The following is a 27,022-nucleotide window of genomic DNA, read 5'->3' on the forward strand; positions in this document are numbered from 1 at the left end:
GGCCCAGCAAACCCCAGTCCCAACTGGCTGTTTTCAGTGGCAGCATTTTAGGCTTTCAACTTCATATGGTGCTGAAGCCCATGTGGAAGTAGAAGTACCTGAGTTTTGTCAATGACTTTGTTCTTCTCAAATTTATAGTGCAAAATAAGCTAGCGGGAAGTGTGTTTTGGCTGCATGTAGAGTATCATATTCTACTTGATAGGCAATGGAGAGAAAGTAAGTACGAGAATGTGATGCCCAGCAGTGGTCAAAATCCAGTCTTCAGGCTCCCCGTAGAAGCCCTGTGTCAGGAGATTCACGCTATCCGCTTCAGATCAAAGGATGACCCTTGGTTTCAGCAGCAATTTGTGCTTTGAGAACCTGGATTAAGTTCCCAGCCCTGACAGATACTTTCTGGCCTTTTGGGGCCATTTATGTAGGCTCTGAAGAGCCTTTGGGAGTGTGGGCCTCAGCTCCATGATGGCAGCTTCCCAGGTAAAAAAATAGGCTATTAACATTTCCATCCTGTGAGGGATGTTGCAGAGGTAAACAAGAAGGATTACAAGACAGTCAAGTCCCGAAGGTAGACAGATGGGGCTGTAATAGCGTGCATTTTGACCAACCAAACCATTGGCAACGACTGGCAATTTCTGCTCTGGGCCATGTCCACTGCTGAGCTGTGTGCCCAAAGTGCCAGAGGAAGGGTCCTGCCACCTGCCTCGCCCCAGCCCCGCCAGTCTCCCTTGAGAGCATTTCATGTCTTGAAGTTTGCTTTTTTCCTTTTTTTTTTTAAGTCAAGGAATTAAGGGACTTAATTCAGTTTCATCCCTCAGAAAGACACAGTAACTCTTGTAGGTTTTTTTGCTGGACTTTACAAGGAAGAGGGATGCAAGCTAAGATCTGTGACCTCTGGTTTTACAGAGCTCTTTTTTCAAGCTGAGCTTGATTAATGGTTTTTGCAGTTGTAGAGACTTGAAATTCCTAATCTCTGTCTTTTTTTTTTTTTTCATAGAAAAAAAGGTTTAATTGAGTTTATGGTCAAAAATTTCCAACCAAGTGAGGGGAAAGGTCTTGAGTCCATTCAGACCCCTGAGTCTTCAGAGACAAAATTTCACAGTCCTTCAGGTTTCCTGAAACACTTAGCCACTTATGTCATCTTGTGTAAATGCTTCAAGGGCTGTTCCTGATACTACAACCAAAGGTTAATGGCAGACTAGTCTCCTGTTGATTTTGCTTTTCTAACCAGGATGGCTGAAAAGGTTGTTAAAAATAATTATTAAAGAAAAATAATCTCTTTTGTACAGCTAAGGCTAAGCTGTAAAGATAGTACAGGAGATTTGCATTAATACCAGATCGAAAGATGAAGGCAAATACACTGATGGTTGGTACACTTTTTTCTGTTCCAAAATGTGGCTTATTTTTTTAAACCAACATAATAGCTTTGAAAGTGTGGATAACATAGAACACAGGCAATCAACAGTGTGTGTGTGTGTATAATTCACATTTTATTAATACGGATTTAAATTAAGTTGTCACTTGCTATGCGCAGCCATTGAAAAATGAGTTCATTGAAATGCTGTGATACGAAGTGCAGATGGGGTGGGAGAACTGACATTTTAAACCAGTATTCTGAAGCTGTTACTTATGCCACTTGTACCAGTGCTTTACATCAGTGTGCCTTGCTGTCATTGAGTGTTATGTGCACCGTCATGCTGGTCCAGGCACAGGGGTGCGTGTAGGTGTGACACTAAGTGCAAACTAGCAGTGATCCTTTTTCTGCCTATAGAGAGTGCAGAAGGAACCTCCCTTAGTATCGCTTTACCTCTGACTAAAGAGGTGATAAGCATACCACATTACATGGGAAAGAAAGGAAATTTTATTTAACTAAATTTTCTTGAGGACTTGTAGTGTAAATTGAAACTTTGGGCTAGGTGTTTAGGCAATCGATTAGACATAATCCCGCAGAAGTGAGGCTCTGGTCTGTACACATAAAGCTTTCGTGTCTGTGTTGCTAACCATCTGGGCAGGCACTTCTGTCTAAAAATCTGTCCCTGCTTAGAGAAACAAAAGAATTCTTGTAGGTGCATATTCACTGTAGTAAGGCATCAAGAAACTAGATGGACTTCTGATGTTATGTGGACAGCTGTGATACTAATTAAAAGCTTTCTAGTCTGGAAGCAAAACAAATCCTAAATACAATTCAGATTGTAATTAGTATAAAAATGACTGGAGTTAGATGAGCAAAGTCTATAATTTGTATGGTCTTCTATTCTTCTGATGACTAGCTCATGTCTAATGACATTGGAGAATATGTAAATTGATCAGCAGGTGAAAATGCCCTTGACTGGGCAAATTATGTGTAGTAGTACCTTCCTCATGCCAATTGAAAGCACTAACGGATTTAATATGTATCATCCATAGCTGAGGTGAGCTGTTCACAGCGCAAAATTAGACTGTAACAGATATAGCCCATTATTTGCCCCTCAGTAATTGTTTTCTCTTCTAAAATACAAACCAACATTGAAGAACGATGCTAAACCTAATTATAATAACTGTAATTTGAAAAATACAGGTACGCTGTCCAGTGTGGTTACAAATGCACTTAGTAGCTGACAGGCAGTTTAAATATTTTCATGTGGAATCTGGGGGCTTGCTGGGGAGGACATGATGTGAATTTAAAATGATTATCCAGACGTCATTGGACAAGTGAATAACGAGCTGACTGGCCTAGTAAATCATGTGAACCTGTCAAATGTGGGAACACGTTGGGGAGGAGATGATGTCAAGTAACAGTAACTTAGCAACCTGGCATTTAGCTGTCCAGAGAATGAGTAAGAGTAGCCACTTTTAAATAGCTGAGTAAATAAATGAATCCCTATATGTCTTAGGTGTGCTATAAAAATAGCCCAGCACCGTATGTTTTGTGTCAAGCTGCTTCTTTCTCCAGGATAAGGTGATTTATTATTTCTATTGAAATGAAAAAATGGATTGAAAAGTTAACCCACGTGTAAATGTGTATCTGCGGCCTTTGTCCCTCAACTGGCGTGCAGCCCTTGGAAGTGCGTAAGGAACAGGGTAATAGCCTGCTTTGAAAAAGGCAATGTGTTAGAACTGTAGGGTATTTTTTTTTTCTTTAGACTTTGCTTGTGTACATGAAGATTTGGATGGATAAAAACAATTATTTTCTTAGCAATTTCCAAGCCATTGCATTTTCAGCTTTTTATCAGCATTTTCTCAATGGAGGCAGAACCAGTGTCTGCTCTCACATCAAAATAAATCAAGGGGTAATTCCACTGACCTCTGATCTCATTTGAGTTCATTGAATTCTTCTTCCTCCCACACTTGTATAAATTGGCAGCAGCTCCACTTACGTTGCTGCTGCTGTTATTAAATAAAAAGGAGTTACCACTGCATTACTTTAGGTATACATAAAAGCAGCAACTAGTCCTTTGCTGTGATGACTCTCTAGACATAGTCTCACTCCAGAAAATGGAAATGCTGAGTAGTTCTTTGAGAATAGCTCATTCCTGCTTTGGTAGGTGATCAGCTCAATTCTTGTCTCAGTACCACCACAATTCCAGGAAGGTCAAAAGAAGCCTTTTCCCAGCATTTTGTGCACTGTCCAGCTGTATACACGCATGCATGGTGAGATCAATAGTTAGAGTCATTCAAAGACAGCAAAAGGCTCTTTGGGAGTTGGAGAATGCATCCTTAGGTCTTCCCAGTCTAGAGCGTCTAGACTGTTAACACGGAGGCTCGCCTTGACCATTGTGAGTTACACCCAAATGCAGCAGAACAGGATTATTCAAGTTTTTGGCCATTCACCTTTACAGTGACAACGTTAGGGTGCCACACATAAGAAAGGCACCCCAGGAGCATTATCCCAAAGCTGCCTATATTAACTTGAAGGTACGTAATGTAGAAAACGCACAGCTAACTTTAGGCTAGCTGAGTAGGAAGTTGGCATGAGTCAATGCTCAGGTACTTAGCTTATGAGGTTGGTTTCATGGGCCACTGTTGTACTGCTGGCATGGCACAAGTTAGGTATGAGAGGAGTTCACTTGTGATGTAGATATATACTATAAATCTGCTTTGTGCTGCCAGATCAACGCAAAGCAGACTTCATGCTGTTGGGGAGGTGACGGGGAGAAAAGGTTGACTGTCTGATCTGACAAATGCGTGTGGGTGTGCAGTGTTTCCTGTATTCGAAAGGTGGTGTTTTGCACCTGCCTGTTACAGGGATAAATGCCTCTTCAAGATGTAAGGCAGCAAAAGATTAGACCTTTGTCAGGACAGACAAGCAAGGTCTGATTCCAGCCTGCAGGCACATTTATCAAATAAAGGTTTTATTTTTGTAGCAGTATTAAAGAAATTATTTAGCAAAGCACTTTGAAATGTAAAATCTGATCATTACGTGGGTCTATTGCAGCCTGTCTACACTGCAACAATAAAAAAAAGATTGCAAAAGGTATTCAGGAAAACAGAGAGAGATTGCAGTGCACCTATTTCAAACTCACTATTCAATTCTGTTTTCTTATCTCCGTAACCATAATATTTTAACATATATTTTTGTACTGCCAGATTGAAATATTGCTGATTTCAGTAGTATTATATAATTCTGCTATCATTGCTAGATTTACTGTTGCTACTAAAATTACTGTAAAGTGAGCTGACATCACAAGAGTTTGGACACGTATTACTGCTCCTGAAGAGAATGAAAGCACTCTCATGAGAAATGAATGACTAAATGAAAAAGTGTTAATTCTTAGCTATTTTCCAAGCTCTTCAGCATCTCTTTTGCACCAAAACAACCACTTCTAGTTTCTCTTCCTCATTGACAGTGACCTCAGAAATGATCCGCTGTGTATTGCAGCATGTTACATGCTCGGCATCCTCACTCTGATTCAGTACTCTCTTATGATAAAAATAATCATATTTTATGAGAATATACAAAATAATTTTTTAAAAGCCAGTTCAAACAAGGAAGTAATTCAAGCAAAGTCATTCTCTTGGAGGAAAAGATAGTAAGTTTCGCAACTTCTGCACAAGATCAGGTGCACCCTCTGCAGCACTTAAAAGTTTTGGTCACTTCATATACTACTTTTTCAAATACTTCTAAGTTTTGTAGTTCCAGAAATAGCTGGAAGTGAAAGAGACAAAAAAATGTGGGAAAACGAGTTGATGGGGTCTTGTAGTTGAGTGGAGACTATCATAAAACTAAGATTCCTACTCCAGATTTGCAGACCCATGGGACCTGACTTCCCATCCCTTTTCATCATTGTAAATAAGGAGTAACTCCTTATCTTTGAGTGAAAGTGCGAGAGAAAACAGACCCAAGGAATCTGGGATGTCAGATCAACTTTGACCTTTTGTATGCTCCCATGAACAAAAAAGGCCCCAAGTGCTGAACTCAATGGAAAATTTTAAACACTTCTACACTGTTGTAGTGTTTGGCTTTAGCTGTACCAGGTATCCTCCCTTAAGGAATTTGTGGGCTGCACAAATTTATGTTGTATAAAAACAGTATTAGGAACTTCCGAGCCTGTTGTGTGCCTGTCCTGGAGTACTGCTGCCAATTCCAAAATGACCGGTAACAACTACTGCTGGCATAGTATGCAGTGCAGTCAAGCAGAAAACCCATCTCCTATATTCCACTTACGCATCTTACTGCCAATGTACTAAACAAAAAAGCTAGTCCTATTTTGAAATGTAGGTAGTAGAATATTCCTCTGGTCTCAGATTAATCATTTCTGTTATTTCATCTTGTCCTGTCAAAATGAAACACGGTTAAATATGGGCATTGAGTGTTTAAACTGCTAGCAATGTTACCTTTCATTTAAGTAGATTAATAATGTGTACTCTACATAACAAATTGCTTTAGGCACAGAATAAAGACATTGAAAACATATTAAAATTGAGTTAGGCTTTCTGAAATGAATGCATGCTTTAGAAACAATTCTGGTTTGAAATGACAAAGTCTGTAGCATCTTCTGTGGCTCTTTATCTCACAAAAGGGAAGGGCTCATTTTTGCAGCCCTGAGGGCAAGTGTTGCGGGTTTTAAGTCCCAGTGGGAAGCCTCCCCATAAGTCAGCACTGCTGAAGAAGCTGGTGGGGCCCATGAAGGATAAGTAGGCCATATGTGGTTAGTCAAGAGAAACAGAGCTAGGAAAAAGCTAGACAGACTTGCAGTGTCCAAGGGAAGACAGGGCTGGAAGATGTAACTGAATGAATTTTCAGGAAGAGTTTCAAGAGCTCTTCTCTTTGAAATTCTCCTCCGAAGTTTCCGCTGGCCATGACGATCAAAACGTAAAAAAATTGGTTGATGGTTAAAAAAATACATGTAAAGAAAGAACTAGAGAAATGAAAAAAAATGGACCAAAACCAGGCCAGATACTTGAGGTATGCTCAGTTTCAGTGCTTTAACTATTCCTGCCATGTTGCAACCTTTGATGCTTCACTGCTCTTGTGCTCTTAGAAGGAAAGTAAAGAAAACAGGATAAAGATGATGCCTGGAGTAAACGTGAAGTTAGAACTTTGAATCTCATTGTTGCTGTCAGAGGAAATGGGCAGAAGTGTTCTGTTACAGCAGATAACCAGGAATATTTGTTGTCATTTTCTTTATGTACTGCAGTCTAAATTTAACCCAAATCACTCCTAATCTCTTCTTCTTAAGGCAAGAATACAGACACCAACTGAGTTATGGGCCAAGAAGTATTTCTTCCTGAGACACCACCTGGATGAGCAGGCAGACTTTTCCTTTGGAGGAGTCGTGTAGTGACACGCTATCAGCCTTACCAGCCTCCATGGGCTTTGTGGAGGCAGCTTAACATGGGAAGGCAGTCTTGGCAGTCATCATCTGTCTTAAGTTCAAGTTATTCCACATTCTGTAGGGAGAATAGTTCTGGAAGCCGCCTTTTTGGGGGAAGCAATTTATGTCTTTGCTACTTGCCATTGATCCGTAGGCTTTAAGACTGTCGTGCAGCATAGTCAGTGGAGCTCTTTCTGAAGGTGTCTTCCTTCTTACCTGTGGACATTGTTTCAGCTGTCAAAGTCATCAGAATACAGCACTTCACACCTGCCAGTAAAAGACAGATATGGTCCATCTTCCCATCTCTTTGAACATCCTCTGAATAAATCTTTGAATACATAGACTCAGATAAAACATCCTACCTTTAATCTTCCTATATAACCCTGAGATGCCTCTTCGCTCCACAGTGTCTCCTTCTATGAAATGGGGAAATAGAACCTCACCCACACTGCCATCATGCTGCGAAGTTAAATTAGTTGCTAGCAAAATGCATTGAGGTCCTCAGCTGGAATTACTGGTGTTATAATTGTGCAAAAGCAAGGCTCAATCAGATATTTAAAATTATGCTACACACTGTGGCTTGTCCATTTCTATAGAGAATTTCTAACATTTCTTTAAAGAAAGCGTGTCATTGAATTTAATGTTCTGAGAAACCTTATGAACTTCCAATCTATTTTAGCCATATATTTAAAATTGTGCTTATAATTGTGGTTTTTATTGAATATGTAAGTTCCTTTCAATTTCTTAATACAGTACAAGGGTTTTAATACACATTTGAGAAGAATGCACACTGTGGATGGGAGGCACTTTTAAGCGTTTTCAAATTGTCACAGTAAAATTGTCAGATTTGTTTAATTAGCCTGTAGATCCTGCCACATTGATTTATGTCAGCTGTGTAACAATTTCTTTGGATAGCCAGAAAATCTGACCAGAATGCTGCTTTTTTTTTTTTTCCTTTTTTTTTTTCTGCCAAGGAATTTCTCACATTTCTTTTTTATTTAAAAGCAGTCATACAGGCACCCAGCTTTGCAGAAGTCAACTGAAGAAAATGTCAGACTGTAGCATTAGAAAGGAAGATGATTTTATTAGTTCAAGGTGTTGATGTGTTTGTTGACCATTGTTCAGAGGCAAGAGATAAAAACTGACTACAAACATGAATCTGAAGTTCAGACCTAAGTGCCCAGATTTACATTTGTTCAACATTCTGCATACACTGTTTATTCTACCTGTTGCAAGTGTTACTGTATTGCCTTTCAGGGCTCCCAGGGTGAGGGCTCTGGTGTAGGTGTCACTAGAAACCCTGTTCTCAACAGTTCACAGCTCTTCTTTAAATATTTCCTCTGTTCCACAATTTCTGTGCAACATCTAAGCAAATATTTGGCAGGGGAGGGGGGTAGAAATAATACCTGCTAGTACTTTGCAGGGTGAAACAGGAACAACATGGACACACATGGACTTAGGAGACTTGCATGGTTTGCTAATGGGAAAATTTAAAAAAGGTAGGGTAGTGTTCATTGCATTTGCTACTGGTTGAGTGGGTGATTTAAGGCATGAACCAAATTTCACCTATGGAGCCAAGTTGGAAAATGGCGGGTACTGATCTCTTGTGAGAAATGCTTTGAGATCTTCCGATGGAATTATTGCACAAGCACTGACTGTTAAAGGCCCCTTTGGGCTTTGTAGTCCATTAATTTCTTTGCCATGAGTATATCCTGCTAAAGAATATGTTGTTTGTGTACCCCAAGGTACAGTAACCTTTAAAAATATTCTTCTGAGTCTCAGAAAAAAAAACTGGTGTGTGGTTTGTAGGAGAACATTCCCAGTAGTGATTTTTAGGTTTTTTTAAATCAAGCCAATTTATCCCTTCCCACTTATTCCAGTATTTTATCATTTCTAACCTCTTGAGTCCCTAATCTTTTCAATAAGAGGTCTGAGCTGCCAGTTTATCAGAAAAAGGAGTGTTGTACCAATCAAATGAAAACTTGTGCTCAGATTTTTTTGAACAGCAGCCCCTTGTCGTTCCTGAGTTCAGACAAAAACAAAGAACACGGCTTCAACAGTGAGGCGTTCACTGGAGGCTTCTTTCCATGAAAATAGTTATCACTCCTTTTTTCCTTGGCAATTGAGTCATTGTTGCTTTTAAAAGAAGTTGTCATGATCTCCTCATTACCATTTTTCTTAATATGATAAGTGTAAACTACAAGAAAGCTATCATGTTTGAAAGGATACAGGAACCCTAAGGAATGTTATACTAACTGCTTGTGCTCTTTGAAAAGGCTTAGACTGGGAATTTGACTAAATGTATCATTCTGTCTCCTTTGCAGCAGCATTGTCATTTTATAGTGTCTTTCACTTATAACACAAGTTATGCTTCAAAAAGAATACTGTGTTACTGCATCTAGCCTTTGTATCTCCCAGCAAAGTGAGATCAACAACTCCTTTTGGTAATTGCTTGAACATGATAATACATTGCACTTTGTACTTAAAAAAAAAAAAAAAAAAAGTTTTCTTTGGCAGGTTTATTCCAGTTCGTCTTTGTATGATAACTGGTAATTGTCAGTGTTTGACACCAGCTGGAGTTGCAAATAGCACTAACTGCTTAGAGCTAACTAACAACCATGGGTCTACTGGGTGGTCCTTTCTTGGGCTTGCTCCAAGTTTGTTCCAGATTGCTCATATGACCCCTGATAAACTATTACTAATGAACAGTTTGCTATTCCTTTTTGGGCATCTACAAGCAACAAAGACAATACATGTCATCGTCTAGTAATGTACATATATAATTTTTAAATGCTGGAGCACCAAACTCACTGCATTTTAGTGCTGTGGCTTTTGTGTCCTATTCAGTGGTTTTCCTGTGGGAAAAAAAAGTAGTGTAGTGTTTGGAGATGGGAAGGTTATGGACTTTGCCCTTTTTCAGCCCTGTTTTTAGGATTTAGTTTGTTTCAGTGTAGTTTGTTGTCAGAAGGTTTTAAAAAATGCAGGCATGGGAGGAGGATATATTAATCTGGTGTATAGTCTGAACATGCTGATTTCAGACGTTAGGATTGCTCTCTGTGGGACCAAGCATCCTCAGCTGTCATACGTCTTAGTGGCAGTTCTGAGTATTTAATGTTTCCAACCTCAGACTTAGTAGCTTTGTAAGAAAGAACGAGCTGGGAAATGAGGAATCAAATGCATGCATGTGACAGTGGGAATCTGTCTACCAGAAATACTCTGAAGCCTCCGTACCTTAAGGGAGATCAAAAAAGACCTCAGCATGTTTTGGCTTCGGTTTTCTTTACTCTTTAAGCTGGCTTACTTGGGTAAGACTGGCATGCCAAAAAAGTATATGTTGTATCAAAACATCTTCTATAACATACATCCATTTTTTTCTACACCTGTTAGCTTCGCAGGAGTGGATCAAAGGAGAGTGTTGGCATGATTTACGGGACACACAGATGCAGGAACAGACCTGCTTCAAGGCACAAGCGAGGAAAAGGAAATCCAGACTGAAATGTTTGTTCTTTTCCAAAGGCTAAAATTACTATAATAAATGCCAGGTCGCACGATAGGGTTTCAGGTGGCTGCTTAGGTCTTTCTGTAAGAGAAGAGAATTAAAGGGTTGAGTGTGAGAGGCGGCAAGGACACTACCTCTCTGTTACAGGCCAGAACCCGTAGTATATTTTTTGGCAAACATGCTAAGCTTTTAACGTTACAAAAAAACAGGGTGTCAAATTAGAGGATCCAATGATCAGGCTTCAGTTTGAAGTTTTCTGTCCATCCAGGGCTTGCTGACTGCTGATCAAGCTGTCTATGTTGTCTACCCAGGATTTTCCAGCCAATATTCACTGTTCACAATTTCCAGCCAGTATTCAGAAGTTCCACCACTGCCCTAGGCATTGCATAAGACAAAAAATGAGACAGTCTTTGCCCTCAAAGCATTCATAGTCTCTGATGTAGGCACTGGGAAGATAATCATACTCCGTAGGGGAGTGTGCATTCTTCATATACTACGGGAGAAGCAAGTTTTCAACTGGGACGTGTGGTAGGGAGAAGATCACATAGATGAAGAAAAGGAAATGGTGAAAAAGGACAACTTCCGTAAGGGCAGGTTTGAGCTTTTCTAGGTGTTCACCGTGTCTTCTCTCCAGCCTCAGACCACTGATTTGATGGCATTACAGTTGAGGTGTTGATGAGACCATGTGAGAGGGAAACACTCAACATCAAAAAGAAATGCTACCCTGGCACATGCACTCAGAAAAACCCATGCTGCAATACTGCTCATGTGGTAAGCAGAATAAAAAAGATCTGGCAAAGTCTTGGTTTTGAAGGCAAAAACCCCAGCTTTTGTAAAAGATTTCAATGTGTATTGTACAGCAGTGTGTGGTAGCTTCATTTCTTTGTGTTTGATGAGTAACAACTTGGAGTTCAATTTTAATGAAAGCAAATCATGGCTTACGCAAAAGAATTCAGCTTTAAACTCAAATAAGTTGCCTAACCTGGTTTCTTAATTTCCCCCATGTGCTATTTCAGATAATTGATGCTCCTGTTTTAAGACTGAAGCTGGTGTCTTCTGGCACAAGTTGATGCTTTCAAATTCCTAGTGATTTTTAGACTCGGTTTCATCATATTGTCAGGATGTGGGTTATAAGCTGGTTACATGGGTCTAAAACTTAGTGCACAATGTAAAACTTGAACAGTTTCTGTGCTAAGCCTACAGAACGAGAAGTCTTGTAGTTTAGTAATTTAATTTTGCCTGATACTGAATTTGGAGGTTTTATTTTTTCACAATGTTGGCATAAGTGGCTCCAGAAATTAAATGCATTTTGTAATAAATTACATAGATAAGGTCTTGTCATGTGACTACATAATTCACTGTTGTATTTTGTATTAAAAAAAACGTGAATTGATTACATCTGGCAATGTAAAGGATGGTGTAATGTATTGTATGAATGTGCACAGTGGAGTGCCTCAGGGTAGGTGCAGTCTTGTTTTGTAACTGTAAATTATAGTTCTGCTCTCCTCTTGGTGTGAACCCTAAGTTTCAGAGAAGAAAACAGGCGATTCAAGACATGCTTTTTTGCTTGTGAAGCTCAGGATGGATGGAACAAATTACCAGATTCCCTTAAACAAGTGCCAGCAGTGAATAGTTTCAAAACACAGTTGCTTATTTACTTGGAGAAATGTTGCCAATGTTTTTTAAATTGCAGAGATGAAATTATATGTTGGTATTAGTAACTTTTGAAAGAATTAGCTTTTTATTACTTATTGTGGCCTTTGTTTATATTATACTGTTGTACTGCCAGGATGTTATGTTGTATTTAACAGTTCAATGCATACTTCCTATCTCTTGGGGCCCTCAGGAAAATTAGATGTGCCATCCCTGGAGATGGTTACCAACAAGTATCATTTTGAATAAATAAAATCAATGGGATATGGCTGTGCATCTCCGTGGGGATGAGAAGCTGCCAAGAACAGGAGGTACTGCATTGGCCATACTGTCCACAGCAAGACTCTGGTACTGCATATTGGGCAACAAAGCCATTAGTTTAGTTACCAAGAGTGACAGATGAAGGATGCCTAGCTTTCTGGAAGGGGGTTTAGTACACGTGACTGCAAGTACCTGAATATTTATGGGCGTATCATTAAGTATCATTAACTTTTAGGACTCTCAAACTGGTGTTAGCTGGTGTTAACTGAATATCGAGTTCTGTATGCAGTATTAAACAGATAGGATCTCAGCATGGCTGAGAATTAGTAAGAATGGAGGATCAGGAGTTTACCCTCATGATTGCTCTGGTGTTCTCGAAGTGCTCTGTGAAAGGCACAGCACCGACCACTGTCAGCCAGCACCCCAGATGAGTGGGACCTCGAGTCTGACCCATTCTGGCTGTTCCATGTTCCTGACCCATCAGTAGATCCATCCAAAAGAACAGTTACATGGAAACAGGAATACCTCACATGGCCCAGCATCTCGCGTGTGCTTGGCAAAACTTCAAAGCTTCGATCAGCCTCTCCTTGCATGCAGCCATTACGGCCTATCCTTAACAAACCCCGCATATTCTGCAAATAGAGAAGAGGCCTCCTGCCTCTCTTGGATGGGAAGTGGCGTTACCTCAGTGTCATTATTCCTGGTCAGTACATGCCTGTCTTTGGACTCTGAAGGCTCATGGCCTGTCACAACGACAACACTGGCTCCCGCGCATCTCTTGGACTTTCACTAGAAAGCTTAGGGAATGGTCTGAGACGAAGACAGCATGGGTCAGAGAGGCAATCATGCATGCAGCACGCATCTACCTTTGACTTCATGATTTCTCAGGCCTCACTTTTCCACAGAACTCTTAATTCTGTCTCATCATATAAAATTTGTCAAGAGAGCTCTCCCACGTGCTTCCTGTAAGGTCCTGTTTCATTTTTTACACTGTGTGATTCTACTTCACCGATTACCTTCTGTGAACCACCCATGTCCTTCCTGCACTTTACTCATACAGGTAACCTAAGCCTGACAAGAGCAGGGATACAGCTGCTGCGGATCTCTTGTTTTGTTGCAGTTCACCGTAACGATGTTTCTACAGCAGGACCTTTAGGGGCTTGTGCTGCATGTTCCTGAAAATGCCAAGAACTGTGAGAAGGTGCTCGAGGGCACAAAAGCTCCTTGAGACTGAATTGAAAGACTGTCCTGGGCAGTGTGAACCACATTCAGGACAGTTTTTGACCATATAATCTTCCTGAGGTGTGGACCCTGAAGAAAATTTTCCTCATCCACCTTGGAGAGAAGTATCCAACCTGCTTAACAGAGGAGCCTTGGGAATGAACTATTATATGCACAGCATGGACCATTTGGGGCCCAGGACCCAGCAGGGAGCTACATCATTTGACAGTGTAGACACACTATTCTATAGGCTGTGGTTACTTTTAGGATTGTGATGGACTTGTTAAATTGGAAATCCAGTGGTAGGTTCATGTGGTGTAGCTTCATTACTCTCCCCCTAAAACAGCCTCTTGAGCTGAGATACCTTCTCACTGTAATGGAGCATTGGTTTTCTTCACATACACAAGATTGGTTAGAGCAATAAGTACATCAATCATGATTTGCTATTTTTTATTGTTTTCTAAATGCTCTAAGCAAAGAATATGAGTGTTATTAGTTATAAAAGCTACAGTATGAGGAAAATACATTGAAAAGTGTGAGCTATATGGGAGTCAGAGAGTATTGAGAAGCTCAAACAGAAACAGTCCATATTGCTATCACTTTCTTTGTGAATTTCCAAATGTTAACAAAGTAGGAAAGGAAAACGTATGTTGTAAAGTTTATAGTCAACCCCTGTTGGCTTCTAAAGCAATTTCTATATTCATTTTCACTGAATATCATTTTTGTCTGTCTTTCCCCTTCATGTTAATATGGAAAGGAATATTAATTTACCATGGGAGGATACGGAATGCATCCCATTCCCCAGCTGGGCAAAGGGAACTTGTTTGTTGTCATTGATAAAACCCACAAGGTGAACACTGCGTCCCAGATTATGGTCAGGGAAATGGTTGCTTTTTGTAGAATAAACTCTAGCTTTTCAATAATAAACTCATGGGTGTATGCACTGTATTTCCAAATGGCTTTCTAGTAGTTTTTGGTACAGCAGCAAGATAAATTCTAGTACAACAAAGGCATCATTACAGATGCCGCCAGATTGTTCTCCAAAAATATGTACTGGGCACTAGCCACTGGTAATAAATTTGCTAAAACATTTGCATGAGTGAAAAGTTTCCTGCCTTAACATCCATACCAGGAAAACTGACTTTCTCTTGGAGGCCATCAGGCCATCACTGAAGACTTTTTTTTCCCCTTACAGGAAAAAAGATGTGGTATCCCTTTGATGCTGAGAATTTTTTTAAGTGCTGAAACATGATAATCAAATGCATATCCATGAATCTATCTGTCATGTCCCTGTCAATACTGACAATGTATCAAAATCCCGTTCTCAGCAAGCCTTTGGCCCAGTATAAAGCAGGCCAGATTACTGGTCAGGATATTCCCAACTGCTCATGCAAATTTTCCATTCCTTCATAAGGAATATGAATGAAAAAACCCCCATAGGTTTATTGCCTTTGTGTTCCTGTAGGCTTTAGTGTCATTTGCTTGTACGTGTATAAATATCTATGTATTCATTCTTTCCTTAGCCTTTTCCCCAAAGATGAAACAGGTTGAGATGTTTTTTAATTCAGTATGCATCACACACATAAAATGTGGCTGCCCCTCATGCATTACTGGCTTTCTAGCAGAGAGAGTTTGATCAGGTTTGTATGAATGCAGGAACCAGAAAGATACTGTGAAACAAGACACGCTTTTTATTAAGGTTGCATTGATAAATAGTTAATAAAACATTAATAAATCATTAATAGAGTCTTTAATAAATGGTAAATCACTTAGTTATCTTTATTTCATCAAGGCAGTAGGTTGCTTAGCACCAGCTGTAACATCAAGTTTGTAATAACCTTAGAACATCTATTCATCCTATATTAATTTTTTCTGAATGCAACTTCAACATACTGTGTAACCAAAAATTGGAGAAAGTTTAAAGTAACAGATTTAGCTAAAAGTTAAAAGGAGTAAGAAGGGCAGTTGACAGAGAGAATGCCACAGATAAGGTCTCTAGCAGCAGTGGCCTCTGACCGCATTTATTGCTAGCAATGTGTGCAGGGCTGCTCCTCCTCCTGCTCCTCTGGCTGCCCTCTAATGATGTGGGCAAAGTGTCGGTCCTGAAACTGCCTTTGTGGACTCTAATGCCACAGAAGAAAAACACTGGGATTGTTGCTTTCTTCTTCTGCCTTTTTGTGGTTCTGCTGTCCCCAAGAGAGGCAGTAAGGGTAGCGTTTGGCCAACAGAGATCTATCAAACTACAGAACAAGAAAAAGGGCTGGGAAGGGTCTTAGAAATCTCATCATCTACTACACATTCCTGCCCCATTGCAGGAATCAATTCTGCCTAAGCCATTCCTGACTGATGTGTGCTAATCTGTTCTTAAGTGTGTTCCTCCAAAGATGGAGTCTTTGTAGCTCTCTGAGCAATCTGTTTCAGTGCTGCACGGTCCTTACCGTTGGAGAGCTTTTTCTTATGTCTAACTGGAATCTTTTTGGCTGCAGTTTAAGTTCATATCCACCATAAAACTGGAGAACAGATTATTCTCTCCTTTAGCAACAGCTCTTTCTGTAATTGAAGACCGTTCTTATGTCTCCCCTCAATTCTCCCAAGGGAAGTAGCGTGAGCCCTATATCTTGGGAGACTTCAAATTAGATCAGGGTAAGCAGTTTAGAGTGCACTGTAGGAAGGGAAGCTGCCTCAGTAGGAATGCAGAGTACACAGCCTAGCTGCTTTTTTCCATAATGACCTCTTAGAACCTGGCTCAGTGCTTTTATCTGTATTTAAAAACACTGCACACTTTCTTTTGAACAAGAAGGAAATGATGGAAAACTGAAATACAGAGAAAGGAAATAAATCTTGAAGGCGGCTATTAATTTTAGGGACTGGTTTTGTAAAGCTATTTACCATCTGCCCCATATCCCCTGTACTCAATTCTCTCGCTCTGACCTTTTCCTTAGAAACTTGCAAGCTTAAATCCTTCCCCAGTCATCTTCTTCCATTTAAATCGTGATTTGGCCTTGTACCTCTGCAGCCCTTAAAAAGTTTGCTTGGAGTATTTGTATTTTTGGTGATTCGTTAGATCGCATCTGCATGTGTCCTTCTTAGTTACTTACCTGAGGGCTTTTATAGCTGAAAAAAGCGGACTTAGCTGAAGAGACAAGCATGCCTAGCTCTAATAAATAAAGCACATGGAGTCAATTAAAACAATGTTTAAATAATGTTCAGAAAGGAGGATGCTTGATGTTACTACATCAGAGGACCACAGTGACTTTTAAGCCAACAAACCATGCAGGTTTGCTTTCTCATTTAATCTCCAGGTCTATAAAAAAATGCATGCTTCCATAGCAGTCATCTACCCACTCCAACAGTTAACATGATTTTGGAATTATTTTAAGTCCAAACCATGTGAAAATAAATCCTAACTCAATTTTGTGGGATTACTTTGTTTCCATTAAATTCCTCTTTAAAGCATTTCATATGCTTGGTTTTATTATTGTTACTTCCAGGAATTTCTAAATACTTCCAAATTTGGATTGATTAAAGTTTTTTAACTTTTCCTGGGGAAAAAAAAAAAAAAAAAAAAAAATGAAATTCCCTGCCTACTTTCCCAGGTATTTACAAACCAAGATGTTTATATATACATCTTAATGGATGGATGCATACACAACACACACAACGTCTGTGTGGTTCTTTATAGTCATAACATATTAGAAGGTAGATATATCAGATTTCAAAAGTTAAACAAAATAGAGCTTAGCAAGTACTTAGAGATGAGGGACCTCCAAAAGAACCCGGGGCATAGCAAAGAATGGTGAAGTCATGTGGATGATTAAACAAATGACATCCTTTCTTCTGATTCTCCAGAGTAATGTGCATGTGCTTAAGGAACAGAGTAGGAGAGAGTTAAGCAAACAGTTACCTCTCTGCAGGATGTGGAGTTGGGGTTTTGACCCTTCACTGAAAACAGTGCAGTGCCATTTTTGCATGTCATTCTGTAGCTCAGTAGTGCTCTGTGTGAGTATAATATGCAGCTGTGGTGGTCGGTGTGGGGTTGCTGCCCATAGATTTTGAAGTGACATTTTTCAGATGAGTAAACTCAAAACTTTCTCTACGATCATTCAAGGTTCTTTGGTCAGCAGTGCTGCGGCACCTATCAGTAGGTAGATGTAGGTATGTTTCCTTAAGTAACTATATGCTTCCTTATGACTTCCACACACAGTGTTTGTTTATACGCTGAACTTTAAATACTTGTGGTGTTTTGCATGTGTGGTCCTATCTGGAATTTTCTATCCAATAATTTTTATTACAGTGATAATTGAAGTGAAATGCTTCAATGTAGCTAGCTTGTACCTTTCTAATAGACTTTGATGCTCTCAAGGTCACGCTGTAAACACATAGATTGGATAGTCCTAACCTCACTGAAGTTGACTTTTGCCTCTGACCTCAGTGGAGTCAGGATTTCTTACCTTGTAATTCAATTTCCTCAAATAATAGCAGACTCATTTTTCCTGTTCCTGCTGTTTTATGCTCAGGTGTCCCCTAACAGGGAGATGACTAGATTTGCTTACACTTCAGCCTGCCAAGTTGGTACACCGTGGGCACTAGATGCATTCTGACAGTGAATATTATGAAGTATTTGCTGGCATCACCTTCCCATGAATCCTAGGCTCTCTGTCCAGCCTTTTATGTGTGGGCAGGAAGAGACTGAGGTCAAGCCTATAATTGCCATTCTAGAATATGCTTCATTTCTGCCTTCAATCAGGCTGCCTGTCCCTCTTTTAATTATGTGATATAGCCTCTGTTTCATCGTTTTGCTATGAAGAGATATGCCACAAAGCATCCTCTATGGCATAGGATTTGGCAGAGGCAGGAGGATTTGGATTATATTATCTCACAGAAAAGTTCACCGGATGCTTAAGTCTTTTTCTGCCTTCCTCTGTGCAGAGGTCAAACAATCAATGCGATATAATAGTGTACTTCTCGTCACTGCGCTGAGCTGCCGCGGCCTCACCCACCGGGAGGGATGAGCTGTTCACTAGCTGCCTCTTTCCTCCTCATTGCCACCGTTTGTGCTTTCTGCAATGAAAACAGGCCCTGAGCTCCACAGGCAGAAACCCAAAAGCTCCTTCAGCAGTGCAGAGACATCTGCACCCTCCTCTGTCCCTGGGTCATTTGCACAAGGAACTGGCAAAGCTTGGCCCCAGGCTGCACCGTCTGTAGCTGTGTGGCCCTTTAGATAAGCTGCAAGTGTGTCCATGGTACGCTGCGCTGGTGGAAGCGGAGCGGCAGAGCCCAGTGGGGCTGAGCTGCTGACCAGCCCTGCCCTCCTGCCTCTGCCAGGACTGGGTGAGGGCTTCTCTCTGTAGTGGTTGTACCTGGGCTTTGTCCCTTGAGGGGCTCAGGCAGACCTTGCTGCAGTAGCAGCATTGCTAAGGGTGGAAATTTGATGGGCTTCAATAAAATACCAGTATCTAACAGGGGCTTGGGGGAAGTTTACGTGTCCGCCTGTCCTATTGACTGAGGACCGTGATGCTTTCTTTTCTTTTCTCTCTCCTAACCTCCTGTATGACACATGATTTGTGAGGGACAACTGGAGACCTGAAACTTGCTGGCTGTATCTTCAGTGAATTATACATTAGCATCCAGCTGTAGCCACCCAGGCTATGTCTTTAGCCCAAATGGACCCACCACACTGCCCTTTTGACAAGTTATATTTTCTTAGTTATGTTATATTTTTATTTGTGGAGTGTATCCAGTGGTTGTCATGTTACCTACAGAAATTTGTGTGTTCATAAGCTTTGTTGTGACTGGCCCTGGGCTTGACCAGTGTAAAATAGCAGCTGGGAAGTTTAGTTTACTGCAGTCAGGATTATGGCCATTGCATGCAAAATTTCCTAGACCAGACCTTCTTTTGCTCTTTGTGTCCCTTGTCTCAAGAAAGAATCCTTCCTGAGCTTTGTAGGCAAAGAAAAACAACCAAGACAAAGATATAACAGATTACCAGAGACAAGTATTACCGCCTCTCTGAATATTTATTAAATTAAAAACAAAGATAAGAGAGAATGGAGCAACATCAACCATAAAACACACTCATTAGAAGGGCATTTACAAGCTCTGCCTAAAACAACATTTTTGCAGTTTTTCTATTTTACTGATTTTTTTCCCCCTACTCTGAACCTAAGTCCCAGTCTGCTCCCACCGAGCTCGGTGGGACAGCGATTCTAGGCCTCAGTATGAAAAAGCAAGGTGTGCACTGTCGTTTCTGCTTGTATTTCACAGGCATGGGCATCCAGGAGATTTCTCTGAAGATAGTTGGAACATGTGTGTACAAATGATGAACACATTGATACAGAAAATGAGCGTGGTGCTTAGATGGTCTGGTAGGCAGGTCTTCACTAGAGACTTGGATTTCCTAGTGAAGTATGGGCTTTCTGTGTAACCCTGTGCAAATCACCTCATCTCTCAGTCCCGCATTTTAAAATGGAATCGATAGTGCTCTGATGCTGTGATGTTGCATACCACAGTAAGTGCCTATGGCCGGTGCTATGAGAAGATGCTTTGGTGCATAGGACACTGTCCCTGATCTCTTCTATGCCACGCATTCATGCTGCAAGCCCACTCTACCTTTTTCTAGACCTGCCTCTGGTTTATTTTGCCACTAAGCAATCTTGAATAGGGTTACATTTTGCCACCATGCAATTTTCTATAGGGTTGCATCCAGTGCAGTACCGGAGGGATCCTCTTCCTGCTTGGGCTTTGCAGATAAAACCCTGTTTTATACCTGTGATGCCTTAATTCATACAGCTTGACAGGCTGACCACAGAGGTGGAGTCAGCTGCCACGTGATGAAGACACAGACGGTCAAAATTTTCAAGAGTAAAACCTGTCCTCACCCTCGTTCCCAGGAGGTGCTGCCTGTTGGGTAGTTAAGGTATTCATCTACCACGTAAGGATGGGTGGTGACGCTTCCTTAAGCAATTGCATCTCCAGGCTCAGTGGAGAATACATGATCATTTTTTCCTCTCTTTCTTCTTTATGTACATGAATTTGTTTTCAAAAACATGTCTATTTTCTTCCCTAGGAGATGACCCATTCCTGGCCTCCTCCTCTTACTGCTATTCACACTCCTGGCAAGGCTGAGCAGACCAAGTTTTCTATCCCAAGCAAGGTACAAATAGGCTATTACCAGTGACCTGATTAACATTCTGTTCTGTTGAGTGTTCTTCGCTGGAGAGTTTATTTTTGTAATTGGTTCCATTTTCAAAAATTTCTAAGACTATTTTTAGTTGGAAATTCCCAATCAGACTGTTGTTACTAGTAGGACTGCTTATTTAAAGCTGCGGAAATTCCAGTGGAAGCAGAGTGAAATTTATCTCTCTTGTTATAAGAGTCTTTCTCCTTCAAGTACAAATATCATAGAATCGTAGAATGGTTTGGGTTGGAAGGGACCTTAAAGATCATCTAGTTCCACTCCCCCTGCCATGGGCAGGGACATCTTCCACCAGACCAGGTTGCTCAAAGCCCCATCCGACCTGGCCTTGAACACTTCTAGGGAGGGGGCATCGACAGCTTCTCTGGGCAACCTGTTCCAGTGCCTCATCACCCTCACAGTGAAGAACTTTCTTTCATGTAATCTAAATCTACCCTCTTTCAGTTTAAAGCCGTTACCCCTTGTCCTATCACTACATGCCCTTGTAAAAAGTCCCTCTCCAGCTTTCTTGTAGAACCCCCTTAGGTACTGGAAATCTATTTTATTTGTTTGGTTTTCTTCCATTATTATTTGTGCAGTGCAGTGGCTGAAATGGTCGTGTGTTCCTACTTAGTGACTGATTGCATGATGAAGTTTAGGCTGCGTGGTCAAATTACGGTGACTTAAAATGTGTCTGCATGTGAACGGTGCTATGGCATCTGTCTGTGCATACTCCAAGGGCACACGAAGTTGCACAATGCGATCCTCAGTATTGGCCTTGTTAAAAGGATGCACTCAGCACTTGCCACGTCAAAAGCACATGCCTGGAGACTACCTGCAGTTCACCTAACACGCAGTGAATCATTAAGTTGTATGATTTGAACATGCCTTTAGCCCAAATTCCGTTGCCTTCTAGCTATGATTCTGGTAGCACTGTTAGAGATCAAGCTCATACCCAGGACAATTATTGCCAGAGGCATCTTTTGCTGGGACCTGCACAATTGTGAGCTGATGATGTTTGGAGAAGCGGAGAACTTTCTCAGGGCAGGAAATCTACACCAGTCTGACATGGAGCTACCTAAAAGTTTCTTTCTAAAGGCAGAACCTTGGAAGATAGCTTATAAAACTGGTACTGCTTGACATTATGGTTCAAGCAATCATATCCTGTTTTGGAAGCTGGAATGTGATTTTCCTCTTACTGATTTTATCTGTTTGGCAGATATTTCCCTGTCTGAAGTGCAGCCACCATACTTAACTGGAAATCATATGAAATTAGCAGTATCTGTGGTTCCTTAAGAAAACAAAGCCAGTGCCCAGAGTGCCTTATTTTAATGGAATGTGATTGTTACCACTCTAGCACTGCCATTGTCACTGCAGTTAACTGCTGCAGCATTAAGCATCAGAAGTCATAATCATACAAGAGTATATCCTCATGGCAAATTGAGTTAAAGTCTGTTGAACCCATTTAGGTGAAAGTGGAGTCTGACCTGTGCGAATACAGGGAGAGTAGAGGGGTCTGCCCACTGGAAGCTGTATTTTTTTTAATTTATACCATGTCTTAATTTAGCACTGTTTTTTGATGGGCCCTACAGAGATTGGTCTAAGTCCTGCAGACTGCCAATATCTCCATTGGCAGCAGTATAAGCATAGGTTCAGAGAAGCTAAAATTTTGTTTTCTTTTTCTGTTTCTGTTAAGTTTGCTTTGAACTTTTAAGATCCACATCAAAGTTAATTTCTGGGCACGTTAAATGTTGATCCTAAAATTCTTGACCATATCACTTCAATACAAAATATAAATCAGATTTTTTTTTTTTTTTTTTTGACCTAGCATTTCAGGAAATAGGCAAGCACATAAATATTTCCAAGTTTGCTAGTTTTACTTTAAAAAATAGAACTGAAACGTCTCTTCAGAACGCCACATTAAATCAACTATAGCTAGCCAAATTATAGATCTCAGACATAATGTGGCTAGATTGTACAGCCATATAAACTAGAGACGGGCGCTATTAGAAGTTCTCAATTTAACTATTAAAACAAAAGTATTCTCATGAGAAACATATATAAAAAAGTGTGATAAAAAAGGCGGAACTTATCAGAACAATTTATCCCTTTGACATTCAAATTTAAAGTGCCATGTTTACTCTTAGGGCATGATTTACTTCACAAGGGACTGACTGACAGCAAAGTATAATATTAGGAACTAATAATGCCCTAAGAGGAAGTGCAGTGAGGGTTTTAATGACTTTAACATCCTACAGAACTAACACTTCCAGCAAAGTAGTGCCTGGCTGTAAGATGAGGTTGTAAATAACACCTTAATTTCAAATGATGAAACTCTGCTTGGAAGGAAAGCTGATTACAATCACTGTGGACTATAAAGCCTAGAGAAAAACTGAGCAAGAAAACATTAAGGAAGCAGCTTAGTTATTGTGAGCCAACAAGAATCCCGGCATTAGCATGCTCAGTGTTACAAGCCAGATTCTTTGCTGGTTTAACGTTGTTGTACTTCCATTGATTTCACTGGATTTGGACCAGTTTCCATTAGGTGAAGATCTGCGTCCTGTGTCTTTATCAAATCCTGTGTGTCACAGTCCAAATAAAAACAGTGACTATCAATAAAAGGTTACTGTATTTCCAAGCAGTGAGATCAAAGAGAGGCAGGCAGTGGAGCTGAATTTAATGGATGGTTGCATTCATGGTGCAGTCTAAGTTGTACATCATAGATGGCTCATAGACATGTCCATGGCCAGGCCTGGAAAAGGCTAGGACCACTGTGGGTATAAATCTATGCAGTGTCTCCACAAAGGGGGTATGTAGATTTACAGCAGCTGAGGACAAGCTCTTGTCTGAACTGTGAAGGGGTCCCTCAGTGGTGCCTTGTCTCCACAGTTAATGTTTTTTTAAACTGTCACTGGTGCTGCCTTAACAATCGCATGATCCCTTCCCTATACCATCTCCTTCTCTGTTTGTGTAATGCTAGTGCCCTTAATCTAGCAAGCCAAGATATATCTTACCTTCTTCATCTTATTTAACTAATGCTGACATTTTGTGTGTTCTTCTTTGTAGGACTCCCAACATCTGACCTCAGGATACAATGTACAAAGTAGGTGTTTATCATCCTAGTCCTAAAAGTCAGGGCTGAGTATTTTTTTTTTTTCCTGCTTAACATCATTAAAACAAAGGCTAAAAAATTAATTTCTATGGTGCTAAAGCAGATCAGTTCCATTTTTTATTGCATGTTATGCATTGTGGCATGTTGTGAAACCAAGTATAATTAGATGGGCTGACAGCTTTGGGTGCATTTTAATTCTACAGTAATCTTTTGACATTTGAAAATGTGTTTCCTTTGTTTGCAGAGTGGAGTGATCCAGCAGGGAAAGTTGCAACTAAGTCAGTGCCACAAAAGTCGTAAGTATTATTATTTCCAGCTTTAAATCTCATTTTAAATTTATCATAAAGAATGAGTTTATTTCTCCAAAGGTAACAAAAATCTAGCTCTGCTCATAATCTTGTCCTGGTGTTCAGGTGTTCTCAGTAGTCCTTAAAAATTAGCCATAAACCAGTTTTATGTTTTCAGTGCTTATTACTGTTTCTTCTTTTTAAGCATTAGCTAAGAGAGGTATGTGTGAAAGATGAGTTTATTAAGCAGAAATAATGCTGATTTTAGTTGTACAGCTTGCCAAAATTAAATCACTTTTATGCTTCTCTCATCAGATACTAAGCCTCTTACACTAGAAAATGCAACCCAATGAACAGATGATGCAGGAATTTTAACATTCATACAGTGAGAGAGAGTAAAACACATCATACGGAATGATTCTACTAGCTGGTGTTGAAAAGCTGGTCTTGAGTTTCATACACTTTGAAACAGCTGAAAATCACAGATGATCTATAAATATGACAGTTTAAAATTGTGGAAGAGCTAATTCTCCACTGTGTTAAACCATTTTTCTTTGGTGCTTCTCTGGTGTAAGGCTGCAATAATGTAGCAGTGAGTTGAGACTGAACTGGTTTTTTGCTTTTATCCTAGGATTTCAAACTAATTTACAAACAGGAATTAAATAATAACTCTGAAAAGTAGGTTGTTGTTTTTATACTTACGAAAATTTGTGGGTCTGGTTTCAGTTCACAGCTGCTATTTTTTTTAGTGTTCAAGTGTTTTAAACTACTGAATTTAGAACTGCACTAGCTTAACTCACGTTTGTGTAAATACAATGTGTTCATTTAAAATTACTTCAAAATTATTCTAGTGGTTCCCCTTAATCTACTAAGGACACAATTTTAAGTAAATCCCTATAGGAGAAGAAAAATCAATGTGGAGATACCTACATATGTTTTTAAAATTAATTTAAATGTATTGATTCTTAGCGCAAGTCTGTGTACAGGAAAGGACTTGTTGGAGTTCAGTGATTTGTCTGTGACCGTGTAAGAGATACGGGACTAGACTAGATGTGGGTCCTGAATCCATTGATGTACTCACCAGGCTCTGAAGGTCCAGTTCATTACTCATAAACTCAAGTCATGGAAGTACTCATTCAAGTAAAGTTTGTTGAGCAAAACTTTACAAAATTATGGTTAAACGACTAACTCAATTTTAAAATGAAATGGATTTTTCTTCAGAATGAATGAGAATTGGATAGGAATGCTAATGATAAACAGATTAATTTGCATGAATAGCATTTATTTATGAAACATAGTAACAAATCAGGTTTTGCCCTTTGCTCTTTGATTTCCAGTAATGGCTTGGTTGTTTTAAAGAATCTAGCCAACTATACCCACTGTTCTTGGTAACAGAATGGGTGCATTCATGTTTCAGAACATCCAAACCTTAACATCAAGCACATTCCATAGTAAAAAAAAAAAAAAAAGTAAAAAAATATTATTACATCTTAAAATTATTTTTCTCCTAAAGCAAGTGTATTTGGATTCCACTGTGAAAAATATTTTAGTGAGTATACCATAAAATACAATATTCCAATAGTTTGTAACCAACAGTAATAGACTTGTCAATCATGGTTTATTGTTATAAGCTGAATTTCAAAAGAACAGTACTTCAGAGCTCAGTGGTATATAGTGCTTTTAATGGGACCAAAGCTCTCTATAGGAAGCCTGATATAAAAACCAAAGACACTGAGTACATTTTATGAACCAGTTGCTCTCTGTTCTGCTGCTTGATCTAAAGTTCCAGTACTATCAATCAGATTTCTGCTGCAATGAACTGCCTTCTTATGGTAGGTGATAGATTTTACACATGAGAGATCAGAGCTGCAATAAAGCTACTTTTATTTTTAGCTTCCAAATGAAGATCAGCTAACCCATTACTATCACTTTTTCTCTTTTACCGCAGAAAAATTGTTAAGGCAGCTTCTAAGAATTTCCATAGGGCTTTGGGAGGTTAGAAGGCAGTCCACTGTGAGACTTGGTATTACGAGGCCAATTTGTTTCTTTAGATCTGCGTGTGCAGTTACCACCACCTTCACTGGGAATTACGGTACTTGAGGATATAATGAAATTAAAGCAGAGAGTGGGGCAGAAAGACGCAGTGGTATCAAGTAGAGCTCGATAGTGCGATCCAAATAAACCCTGATAGATTGACAGCTCCTGCAGTCATTGTATATTTTAATAACATAGTATTTATCAGATTGCAGTTGTGTTAAGGATTTAATCTTTCTGACATCGGTCAGTTTCAGGGATATTGGAGTGTATGAGTGAAATTACAGTCCAACTTATCCCCAGTAACATTTGTTGCTACATTTTCAACCACACAGCATGATCTTACTGACTTCAAAACTGTATCCCCCACCAATTCCTTATATATTTTGTCAATGGGATCTGTTACCTGTATTTCAGTTTGATCAAATCTGACTGAATTTGGGTTTGTCCACCTGTATGCTTTGTTAGAGACCTTTTAACCTGGACATGTTTCTAGATATTCCCCAACTTTTTTAAGTTTACATGCAATTCAAGTGAAACTTCAGTTATATTTTCCATTTACTTTGGTCCTAGCGATGGTCTTATAGATTCCATTGGCTTTGTTAGAAATCCATAGGAATTGGGAGTAATGTGCTTGCATTCACCATATCGCTGAGATATAGCATGACTAGTTGAGCGATGCGTGCAGAACAAAGATACTTTACCTTCATCATGCTATATTCTGCTCCAGCAGCCAAGCTGCCTGTATGCCATTACAGAATTCAGGTGTAGAAACATTGGTATCATGGAAGATCAGACCAAAGGGATGTATGATCTTCGCAAGATAAGTTTTCAGGTGCGTGTTTCTACGGGGAAGAATGGAGGCAACATACTGCAAGGTAGATTAATTGACCAACGTCTTGCTTTTCTAAGGCTATGCAAGATGCATGACTTCTTGTCTAAGTAAAGCTTTCTGAACTATGAGTTTCATCCTTTTTATACTATTTCAATGTA

At 39.8% G+C, this 27,022-nt stretch overlaps 1 protein-coding gene across 1 annotated transcript in view; it reads left to right on the forward strand.

Annotated features, from left to right (window-relative positions):
* The window catches only part of AFF2 (AF4/FMR2 family, member 2), a 257,496-nt gene that overhangs the window by 102,960 nt on the left and 127,514 nt on the right, over nucleotides 1–27,022 (forward strand). The window contains exons 5-7 of the mRNA XM_010569133.1: nucleotides 20,489–20,575; nucleotides 23,663–23,699; nucleotides 23,953–23,986. Coding sequence (XP_010567435.1) covers nucleotides 20,489–20,575; nucleotides 23,663–23,699; nucleotides 23,953–23,986 — 158 coding nt within the window. The remainder of the gene's footprint in view (nucleotides 1–20,488; nucleotides 20,576–23,662; nucleotides 23,700–23,952; nucleotides 23,987–27,022) is intronic.

Source organism: Haliaeetus leucocephalus, unplaced genomic scaffold, assembly GCF_000737465.1.
Source record: "Haliaeetus leucocephalus isolate CR32 unplaced genomic scaffold, Haliaeetus_leucocephalus-4.0 Scaffold262, whole genome shotgun sequence".
Lineage (NCBI taxonomy): Eukaryota > Metazoa > Chordata > Aves > Accipitriformes > Accipitridae > Haliaeetus > Haliaeetus leucocephalus.